The following is a 12,054-nucleotide window of genomic DNA, read 5'->3' as shown; positions in this document are numbered from 1 at the left end:
CAATCCAAAAATGGGCAGAAGACCTAAATAGACATTTCTCCAAAGAAGACATACAGGTGGCCAAGAAGCACATGAAAAGCTGCTCAACATCACTAATTATTAGAGAAATGCAAATCAAAACTACAGTGAGGTATCACCTCACACCAATTAGAATGGGCATCATCAGAAAATCTACAAACAACAAGTTCTGGAGAGGGTGTGGAGAAAGAGAAACCTCTTGCACTGTCGGTGGGAATGTAAATTGATACAGCCATTATGCAGAACAGCTGGAGGTTCCTTAAAAAACTAAAAATAGAATTACCATATGACCCAGCAATCCCACTATTGGGCATATACCCTGAGAAAACCATAATTCAAGAAGACACATTCACCCCAATGTTCATTGCAGCACCATTGACAATAGCCAGGTCATGGAAGCAACCTAAATGCCCATCAACAGACGAATGGATAAAGGAAATGTGGTACATATATAGAATGGAATATTACTCAGCCATAGAAAGGAATGAAATTGGGTCATTTGTAGAGACGTGCATGGACCTAGAGACTGTCATACAGAGTGAAGTAAGTCAGAAAGAGAAAAACAAATATCGTATATTAATGCATTCATGTGGAACCTAGAAAATGGTACAGGTGAACCAGTTTCCAGGGCAGAAATAGGCACAGATGTAGAGAACAAACGTATGGACACCAAGGCAGGGAAATGGCAGGGGTGGTGGTGGTGGTGGTGTGATGAATCGGGAGATTGGGATTGACATGTTTACACTGATGTGTATAAAATGGATGACTAATAAGAACCTGCTGTATAAAAATAAAATTAAATTAAATTTTAAAAAATTTGTTGAATAGCCTTCAAACATTATCTTTAACTTACAAATTTTCATTTCCCTAACAACAGACATGAATTTATTTTTAATTTAATAAAATATTATGCCTTCAGTCCATATCCCAGAACTCCAAAAATGGTGTTGGAGATTGAACGTGCAGAATGAGAGAAGACCTTTAATTTTTTGATTTTCCTGCAGCTGGAGAGATGGATCACCAGTAATATACCAGAACTGGGACAAAGGAAAAGAAGAATCCATGATTAATCAGAGCCAGAGATGTGGCTTCATTTCATCCATAACAGGTTATTTTGTTCATCCACTTTTGGGTTTATAATACAAACATAATTTTCAGAAGACTTGAAGTCTCCTTGTCATTGCATTAGTTCAGTGAGAAGGTTTTGTTTGGTTATTTTGCTTTTCAACTGAGTGTGTTTAATTTTATCAGTCTTAAGTCTTAAGGATGACCATTCCTACAGTTTATTCCATGCATTCATGTTCTTGAAAATAATTTACATCCAGATAAGTCCTTCCTCTTGAACCAAAACTACCAAAAATGGGCCCACTGAAATGGGTTAAAAATTGCCTGACAAATACTATTCTCTATGAAATTTCAACATGGGCCCATTTTTTAAAATCTCTTTGTAGGATCCAGTTTATAATTGGTCAGAACTTTAACCTCTGAAATTTACTTTCATTTTCCCATTTAAGAAAAATTTTCATTGAATTCAGTGTTCTTTTTTTAACACCAGGCATTAATTGCTGCCTGCCTTAGAACACCAACTCTTTGCCAGTTGGATTTAGTACATGCACATTTAAGATGGGTTTTTAAATTCTATTCATCAATACAGTGTTATTGGGGTTGATTGTCCACTCATATCCATCCCGCTGTTTCTATCCAATAAAAGGTAATGATGTCCCTGACTCTAACAGATTCTCCCAAGTCAGAAGAGGGATAAACATGGAAAGCAATCTCTGATGTAAGGGCAGCTGCAGAGAAAGTTAAGAGAGGAAAAACCATGTTGTTAATCAGCTCGCTTTTGCCAGCAGGTGTCACAACAGCCTACAGAAAGGCTATTTGTGATTCTGGAAGAATGGCAGCTAATCGGCATTGAAAATAGCATTCCGGCCCCTCCTTCAGAATGCCAATATCTTTTTGGCTTATACCCCTCACACTAGAAAACTGAATCTGCCCTTGCAATTTACATGCATCCTTGCCCTATTCTGGAATTTGTAACTTGAATGCTAATGAAATGCATTCTATAAACCTTTACTCTGAAAATATAGCTCTTCTAATTAAAAGAACATTTTCCAAGAGACTGAGGACTTTGGGCTATATTCCCGAGGGCATGTCTCTAAATGTGTGTGTTTTGTTTAAGTGTCAGGGTTCAGAAGTGCTTCTTCCTTAGAAGTTCCTGAGTTATTTTCTCTAAATTATTATATTTTTAATAATTATAAAGTAGAAATGATCATCTATTGTTTTAGAATTTTTTTATCTTGAGGTTGAATACTTTAAGTCAAAAATATTACTCTACAAAGTATTCTTTGGCTAACCAAGTCAAATATTCTTAAAACTTTCATCAGTTTTGTGATCGCAATCGCAGTATTTGTTTAGATTTTTTTTTTCTTTTGCATTTGCAAACTTTCTACGTTCTTAAATTAGAATTACTGATTTGGCACCTTGCCCAGTTAGCTCTTGTCACTAGAGAATTCTATGATTAGTAGTTAAATTTAGTTCAATTTCTAGATTTAACAAAGTCTGGTAAACCACAGCAGTCATAAAAAAACAGTGACCAATAGAGAATGCCTACAAAGAGTCACCATTGTTTCTGGTCATTTCTAACCATTTTCTCTTCCAGGACTCTGGGCTAGTGAAGAGTGTTCAGTTTCTATGCCTAGCATCTGTAAGCGAAAAAAGTTTTGGATCATAGAGAAAGAGAAAGATACACCAAAAAAACATGGAACATGTCCCAAAGGATGGTTATATTTTGACTATAAGGTAAACTTGTTTTCAGAAAGTTGCTTTTGTTTCTCTTTTGTAGGTTTTAATTTTAGAAAGTAATCAAAAAGCAGGTGTGGCTTTGAAAAACTATGAGTTGTCCATTGGACCTGGAATTTTTTTGTCACAATTTTCAAGAGATTTGAGAAGTTTTCTATTTAGGGACAGATCTCTTGAAATTAAAAGGTTTTGTCAAAAACAGCCTTGACACCACCCTTCATACGTATACTCAGTTTTTGCTACTGACATTGTCATTCATTGCGCTGTATGAGTTTCATTAGGTGGGATGTGGATGCGTGCACATGTGTGTGGGCGTGTGTGTGCGTGTGGGCATGTGTGTGCGTGTGGGCATGTGTGGGGGGGTGGGCATGTGTATCTAGGCCCTGTTCCCAAATGAGCTGTCAGCTCCAGAGGGCCCAGACTGTCTTCTTCTTTTGTGTCTTCCCTGCCTGGAGCCCTCATAGAGCTCTATCCGCCTTGTCACCTGCCTGACTAATAACGTAGCTCCGTCAGCTTTGTCTTGAGCCTCATATAGCTGGCACTTCCACGCAGAATTGGATTTTTTTTCTAAATGGCCAGTGGGGATACTGTAAACTAGATTTATTATTTCTGATACTGTCTCCAATTAAGGCTGAGACTTCCCCTCTACTCCTTATGTTTTAAAATAAAATAACTTTATAAGCCTTAGGTGGAAGTAATTAAAATGTATCTCAAATTATAAATGTTTAACTCTTTGATAATTAAAAACTCAAACTGTGTCATAATTTCATATGCTAGTATGAAATTGCTCCTCCATCAAGGACAATTTTCAGTCTATGTGTTTAGTTACATGGGTAGGGCATTGCCTCCCTTGTGATCTTCCTCTCATTGTTAATTTGTGAAATGGGGCCATTTGGACTTAATACACATTTATTGAGCACCCACTACATATTTGGCACTGATATTTTTAACTGTGTTAATATTCACATAATATAGAATTTACCATCTTGACCGTTTTTAAATGTATAGTGCAGTAGTATTAAGTATAATCACACTGCTGTGCAATGACTCTGCAAACGTTTTTCATCTTGTAAAACTGAAACTCTAAACCCATTAAACAACAACCCCTCATCCTCCCTCCCCACAGCCCCTGGCAACCACTATTCTACTTTGTCTCTATTAATTTGACTATTTCGGACACTGCATGTAAGTGGAATCATACAGTACTTGTCCTTTTGTAACTGGCTTATTTCACTTAGCACAGTGTCCTCCAGGCTCACCCATGTTGTAGCATGTGTCAGAATTTTCTTCCTTTTTAAGACTGAATAATATTCCATTATATGTACATAACACATTTTGTTTTTCCATTTATCCATTGATGGACATTTGGGTTTCTTCTACCACGTAGCTAACTGTTTCTGCTGGCAATTTCATATATATATAATGAATATATATATATATAATGAATATATATAATGAATATATATATATAATGAATATATATATAATGAATATATATATAATGAATATATATATTTCTTGTTTTATTGAATTTTTAAAATACACAGAATTGTTATCCCATCTTACCTATGAGAAGACTGAGTCTAATAAAATTGTGTGGTTTTTCTGAAACTTACAGCGAATAAGTGTCAGGCTGAGAATCAACCTTAAGTTTTTTGACCCTGAGTCTTGTCCCTTTCCTACAGCTGCCACTTCATATAAGAACTTAAGAATTACCAATCACCTTAGCTCTATGACACAATCAGTCCGGAGGCACTGTGAAATATTTTCTAAAATAATATAGTCATTCTCTAAAATGTTATATAGTTTTGAGACACTATTTTTAATAGTTGATACCTTCAGTCTGCTTCTTATTTTCTCAAACCATAAACTCTTTCTACCAGTTGTAAACTATTTATACATTTCAATATGACAAACATAGCAAATATTCAATAGAACTTGAGTATAACTAAGGTTTTTATTAAAACCTTTGACAATTAGCTTTTTATTGTGGTAAAATATGCATAACATAAAATATGCCATTTAAACCATTTACAAGTGTACAATTCAGTGGCATTAATTACATTCACAATGTTATTCAACTATCACTTCTGTTTCCAAAACTTATCGTCATCCCAGACAGAAACTCTGTAATTGGTTAAGCAATAGCTCTCTATTCCCCATCCCCTCTAGCCCACAGTAAGCTCTAATCTATTTTCCATCTCTATGAATTTGCCTATTCTAGATAATTCATATAAATGAACTCATACAATATTTTCCTTTTGTGGCTGCCTTATTTCACTTAGCATAATGTTTTCAAGGTTTACCCATGTTACAGCATGTATCAGAACTTCATTCCTTTTTATGACTGAATAATATTCCATGCCACATTTTGTTTATCCATTCATCTGTTGATGGACTTTGGTTATTTCCACTTTTTAGCTATTGTGAATAAATCGGCTATGAACATTGGCATACAAGTATCTGTTGGAGTCCCTGCTTTCACTTCTTTGGGGTATATACCTAGGAGTGGAATTGCTATATCATATGCTAATTCTATGTTTAACTTTTTGAAGAACGAGCAAACTGTTTTCCACAGTGGCTGAACCATTTTACAGTCCTGCCAACAGTGTATGCTAGCAATTTTTCCTCATCCTTGACAACACTTGTTTTTTTTGTTTTTGACAACACTTGTTACTACCTGTCTTTTTGATTACTGCCAACACTAGAGTCTAGTGTTATCTCACTAGATTTGGTTTTGATTTGCATTTCCCTAATGACTAATGATGTTGAGCATCTTCTCATGTGCTTATTGACCATTTGTATATTGTCTTTGGAAAAATGTCTATTCGACTCCTTTGCCCACTTTTTTATTTGGGTTATTTGTCTTTTTGTTATTGAGTTGTAGGAGTTCTTTATGTAAAACCCTTATCAGATATATATTTTGTAGGTATTTTCTCTCATTCTTTAGGTTGTCTTTTTATTGATAATGTCCTTTGATGCACAAAAGTTTTTAATTTTAATGAAGTTCAATTTCTCTAATTTTTCTTCTGTTGCTCATGCTTTTGGTGTCATATCTAAGAACATGTTGCTAAATCCAAGTTCACAAATATTTACCTCATGTTTTCTTCTAAGAGCTTTATGGTTTTAGCTCTTATATTTAGGTTTTGGTCCATTTTTAGTTAATTCTTGTACCTGATAGTTTTTCACAACTATTAAAACAAGTGCATCCCATGTATAAAAAAGAATATTTTAAGGAAATTCATGACAAGTCATGCCCTTGGCATTAGAGAAATAATTCTTAGAAACTTACAATGGTTGTTTTTGGTTTACCCTTGGCCATTGTCCTTTCCTTAAATTTTCTTATCTACACAGCTTAGCTATATTCCATGTTTCCTCCTGTGTAAACATGGGCAGTATGTACACATATGGGCATGGTAATAGTGATGGTGCAGCAGACCCAGGGCAAAAGAGCAAGTGAATGCTTCCTTTGAAAGAATAAGAAGGGGCATGAGTAAAGCATAGACACACACATAAGAGGAGAAGGGCTTTCTGAGGCTAACTATGTAGCAGGATTAAAACACCCTCATGTAGCTCAGAGGGTATTTTTAATTTTTATTGATAACTAGTAGCTAGATTAATGGTTCACAGCCCTGATCAAATATTTAGAATCACCAGGTGGGCTTTCTAAAAATATCAAGGTGCAAGTGACATCCTAAAGATTCTGATTTAATTGATCTGCATGGGATCCAGGCATCAGTATTTTTTAAGAGCTCCCTTGGTTATTCTAATGTGCAGCCAATAATTGCCCAGCAATGCAACAGTTACACAACTTAGTCTTCTAATCATTCAGAGGATTTGATTACTAAGGATAGGGTCACAGCAGGCTTCATGAGAGGGTGACCTTTTACAGAGTGAGATTTCAGGGTCCCCAAGTGTGTCTCCCCACCCACAGTGCTCTCCCCTGCATATTAATGGCTAAAATCCCACCATTGGAGTCTCATTCCTTTGCCTTAACGCTTTCCATTTCGTTTTTTAAGGGAAATATTTCTGAGATGGCCTCATCTGTCACCTACACTTTGGGATAAGTGGGTTTATCAGATCATTAGAAAAGGTGGGAATAGGAGGGTTAATAGTTGAGAGGAGTGGAAAGCCCAGTGGGCATAGTTCTGACTAACAAAAAAAAAGCTACAGAAGGAGAACTGGGAGAGAGCAACGACAGACATTACTCACTTCAGAATTATGAATAAGCGTCACTGTATTATGTTCCACTAAACTCTGCTTCTTGTTTGTCAACTTCCTAGGACAAATTTTCATTGGTTATTTCTAAGAAAAAAATCCCACTTGGTTGACTCTTCACCTTTAAGAGTTTCAAAACTGAGATACCAGAAGTTAAGTGTCTTTTCTCACTTCTCATAAATTATTTTCCCCATGTTTGATGATGTAAAAGAGGTTTGACCAGGGATTGCCCCAGGAAGAGTGAGTCATCTAAGATACTTGTCACAGCAGAGTTGTATGTAAGAGGAAGAAATTCTCTGTGTATATTAGATTAACTCTTGTGCTTCTACTTATACATTTTTATTCAGGGACCTGGATTTAGTGCTGCTGGCTGCTTTGCACCATCTAATTTTGGATTAGCCAATATTTGGTTTCATGCACGACACAGTTTTTCCTTAAAAAAAAAAAACACTCTCTCCTCTTTTAAATTATTGAAATTCTTAGCACTTTATTCATTCATTGCATTTAACTATGCTGGATATTGGCAACTCAATGGTGAGGAAAACAAATATAATCCCTTCTCTTTGGGAGCTTACAGACTAGAGGGGGAGAAAACATTAGCAAATCAATCAGGAAAATAACTCTAATTTACAACTGTGACACAAGCGATGGAGAGTTACACAGTTCCATAAAAGTATATAACAGGAGGACCTGACTGAGGTGGTCAGAAGGACAGGAAACATTAAAAGTAGGGGAAACTACATGTACTAAGCACCTGTGGTGAGAAGGAATGTGACATATTGAAGAAAGTAAAAGAAGCATAGAGAACTAGAATGTAGAAAGTGAGACAAAAGAAGTAGGCAAGGGCGATTATTGTGTTAAGAGTTTCTGGTTTTTATCCTAAGAGCAATAGGAAAGCCTGAAGGGTTTTAACTAAAGAGGGATATGATCATCAGGGTTGAGTTTTGAAAAGAATCATTCAGGCTGCAGTACCAAAGATAGACTGGAGGAAGGCGAGGATGAGGAAAGTAAGAGCAGTGAGAAAGATATTGCAATAGTCCAAGCAAGAGATAAGTCCTTTGGGCTAAGATGATGGTGGCAGAGACTGTGGGGTGGTGGGAATAGGGAGAGTGGTGAAGGTCTCAGAAATGAGATGTCCAAATGGTAGGACCGAAGGGGTGATGAAGGTGACTGAAGGGTGAGAAGATGCTCAGGTTTCAGATTTAGGTAAATGCATGACTGACTATGCCATTCAATGTCAGTAAGAACACTGAAAAAGGACCAAATTTGGGAGGAAGATCATGAATTCCATTTTCAAGTATTGAACTGGAAATGACTTTGAGACAAAATAGTTTTATATTCAAAACTCCTTTGGAATACAGTAAGGTATCCTTAATTCACAGTAATATCAGAGATGCATTAAACTTGATCACATTTTGCAAATCAGTAAGTAAATAAACAATTTAAAATTGAGGGTGTTGTACTCCATCTTGCTACTTTGCTTTAATTATTGACACAATTTCAAAGTGTGTTAGTAAACATGTTATATTTTTAGAAACAATGAAGTTGTGGCAATGGGGGTCTACACTCCCACACTCAAGCTGGTAAATCCTGGCTGAGGCAAACAGGGTGGGGGGTGGGGGCTGGGTGGGAAGCAGGGGGTATGTGTGTGTGTTTTCTGGAGAGATTTATTGAGCTAAATGAAACAGTGAGGTTCATTGGTATTTATGAATGGTTCATCAGTGCAACTATCTGAACACAAGGTGAATTCGCATTAAATGATAAGACTTCCTAATAATTAGTATGCGCCACTCTTTGGAATTTGCAATTAGAGGAAAGAGGCAGAATGAAAGGAAATTGATAAAAGGGTAGTTGTTATAAAATTAAAACCCTTTAAAGCCAATTCCATTTCTTTGTGAAGCAAATAAGGTAAAGGGGATCAGAAGAAGAGAAAATGTACTTCCTCTCTTAGTTGGCAACTCAAATTCAGGCTAGATCAGAGTTTCTGGTTTTTATCCTAAGAACAGTGGAAAATCCCTGAAGGGTGACATGTTCAGAATTGGTTTCTGAAAAGAATTACCTGAGCAGTACTGACATCAGGGGCTGGATAATTCCTTGTTGTGAGGGACTGACCGGTGCATTATAGAATGTTTAGCAGCATCTCTGGTCTCAACTCGCTAGCTGCCAATAGCAGTCACCACCCCCTCCCCCCTTGAACTGTGACAACCAAAATGTCTCTAGACATTATGAAGATATCACCTGAGGAGCAAAATGGCCTTGTTTGAGAACCACTGGACTAAATCTAGAATCCTGAGAATGTCATTTGACAATCATTTCGGGGTCTATTGGCTTTTACTTTGTTGCCTAAATATTTACTGAGGACCTTGTTTGTTTTGCTGTTCAGAGAGGAGCAACACTTAGTCCCTCTGCTTTGTAAGGCGTCTATGACGGTAGGGAAGGGATGGGGGACTGATAAACTTAGAAATTAAAGAAGGATGCAGAAGGATGCACTCTCACGTGGCATGGAGGTTGCCACATTAGCCTAGAATAATCTTGTAGCTGGGATTTTCTCAGTGGCAGACCTCAAGATCACACCTATCAATGACCAGGGTTGGCTATGTTCATTAATGAGAGAATAATCCACATGGAATATTTTTGGCATAAAGTCTCTCCTGACTTCTCTGGAACTTTGCCTGATCTGTTGCAGCCTTTCTCTTCTATCTTTCCCTCTCCCCTGACTCCATATAGCCCAACCAACATGATTAAATTTCACTGAGCTTGGTGAGGGGGTGATTTTCTTCAACTTGCCTGATCTGCCTAGCAGTTACCATTCCATATTTCTCATCCCATAATAAGTAACCCCTGCCACGCCATAGACATGATTCTCTCTCGAGTGAAAATCAACTCTCACTGCCAACCCCACAGCCTTCTTTCTGAGTTCCTTTTGACCTTGTTGGCATCCCTCCCCTTTGTTTCTCCTTCCTAGGTTTCCTTGGTCCTCCCTTGCTTTTCTTCCCACGGGGCTCATTTTTTTCTTTTCGGCCTCTTCCTCATTGACTTTTGGACCACATGGCTGACTCCAAGTATTTAGTGAATTTAAATACCTGATATGGTTTGATTCCTCAATATTCCTCTCTCACTTAAAGTGAGGAAGCGTATTTGTAAATAAAATGGAACAAATCTATTAACTACCACCAAAAGAAATATTTTCAAGATTAAATCCTCCACTGTAAACTCTGCAGTCAGGCTGGCTCCTTTTTAGAAGGAATGCTATTTTTCCTCGAGCTGAAGACATCCTTCTGACATCCTGCATCCTCTGTTCCCGGCCGATGCAAATGTACAAAAGGCACTGACTCACCCTGAAAGCTGGTCCTCTTTGTTTTTCTTTCACACCTCTGGAGCAGCTGCGGGGGGGAAAAAAAAAGAGTCATTTCTGTGCAAGAAAATTATAAAAAATTTTCAAAGCTGGTCCTCAGTATCTTTAGGAAACTTTTAATTCATTTAGGAAAATATGGAAATGAATGCTTTTTTGGACATTTTTATAGTGCCTTTTGATGAAAATCCCCAAGGACCCAAGCGATTGGAAGAACTGGACATCTGCTCAAGATTTTTGTGTTGAAGAAGGGGGGACACTTGTCGCCATTGAAAATGAGGTGGAACAAGGTAGAGTACTCAATGTTCAATCAGGCAAAAATCACCATTTTTTTTCAAGCATCTGTTAAAATAGTCCTCCAAAATACTAACATTTCCAAATCAACATTTTAAGTGTTATATTGCTGGTGACACGTAAGTTTTCAGTTTGACCTATAAGGTTTATATCATGACATCTGTAAAAGTTAGTACACTCCATTGTTTACAAACTGCTGACTTTTGGGAGCCTTTTGTCTCACCAGGCGTAGTGGAAAGAATAAGGATATATTTATGATCGGCATTTCAAAATGGCTAAAATAATCTGAGGTATAGTCGATTATAATTGCATGGTATAATTTTTTAGATCCCTTTAGAGTTACCTACACACTTTCATTTGCTATTTAGGCAATAATCGTATACTCTAGTTAAGTATAATGGATAAACCCTCTTTTGTTTAGAAAGGCATTGAATGAACACTGGAAATTGTTTTACTAATGATATGATGAAATCCCAGGCTTAGCCAGCTAATTGCTGTCAATTTAAACTGAACAAAAGTGACAGAGACGGCATCATCTTAATAAGGACAAAGTAACAAATTCCTACAGTTGATTCGTAATTAAGTTTTGCTATCATTTAAATAAAATCATAGCTATAAACAGAATTTGATGATTACGCAAATGGTTTATATGGTATTAAATTTGATAATGTATTCTTATTTTTCAGCTTTCATTACTATGAATCTTTTTGGCCATACCACTAATGTGTGGATAGGGTTACAAAATGATGATTATGAAAAATGGCTAAATGGAAGGCCCGTGTCATATTCTAATTGGTCCCCATTTGATATAGTAAATGTAAGTTTTAAGATTTATTTTTTAGAAATCATTTTAGCAACAGATCCTATTTGAGACTTGTTTACTGAAGTTTTTCTTTTTTTACTTCCTATATTTTGTAGGCATAAATTTTTATTAGTTGGTTGTTAATATATTAATTTTTAGTAATGTAATTTCATATAATTGTCATGTGTTCCATGAATATAATTTCTTTACTCATCACAATAATTATTTATTTTGTGGGTTATGAACTGATTTGTGTACAGGTTTATTAAATGCAAATAAAGGAATAATAGTGTTTGAATTTTTTAAATTATGTCCTTAATAAAAATATCAATGTTATAATAACGTTATATGTTACCATTTTTAAAAAAACATGTATTCTTTTGAAGATTCCAAGTCATAACACCACCGAAGTTCAAAAACGCATTCCTCTCTGTGCCTTGCTGTCAAATAATCCTAATTTTCACTTCACTGGAAAATGGTATTTTGAAGACTGTAGAGAAGAAGGCTATGGGTTTGTTTGTGAAAAAATGCAGGGTAAGAAATATTTGTTTTTTTATTCCTTTCATTT

General features: G+C 36.3%; 1 protein-coding gene across 3 annotated transcripts in view; it reads left to right on the top strand.

Moving 5' to 3' along the window:
• The window catches only part of PLA2R1 (phospholipase A2 receptor 1), a 117,484-nt gene that overhangs the window by 88,606 nt on the left and 16,824 nt on the right, over positions 1-12,054 (top strand). For all 3 annotated transcript variants that reach the window (XM_033421794.2, XM_033421793.2, XM_033421792.2), the window contains 5 exons: positions 1,023-1,126; positions 2,681-2,820; positions 10,563-10,680; positions 11,371-11,501; positions 11,873-12,020. In XM_033421794.2, the coding sequence (XP_033277685.1) occupies positions 1,023-1,126; positions 2,681-2,820; positions 10,563-10,680; positions 11,371-11,501; positions 11,873-12,020 (641 nt within the window). The remainder of the gene's footprint in view (positions 1-1,022; positions 1,127-2,680; positions 2,821-10,562; positions 10,681-11,370; positions 11,502-11,872; positions 12,021-12,054) is intronic.

This window comes from Orcinus orca, chromosome 7 (genome assembly GCF_937001465.1).
Source record: "Orcinus orca chromosome 7, mOrcOrc1.1, whole genome shotgun sequence".
NCBI lineage: Eukaryota > Metazoa > Chordata > Mammalia > Artiodactyla > Delphinidae > Orcinus > Orcinus orca.
This window is presented reverse-complemented; position numbering and strand designations above follow the sequence as displayed.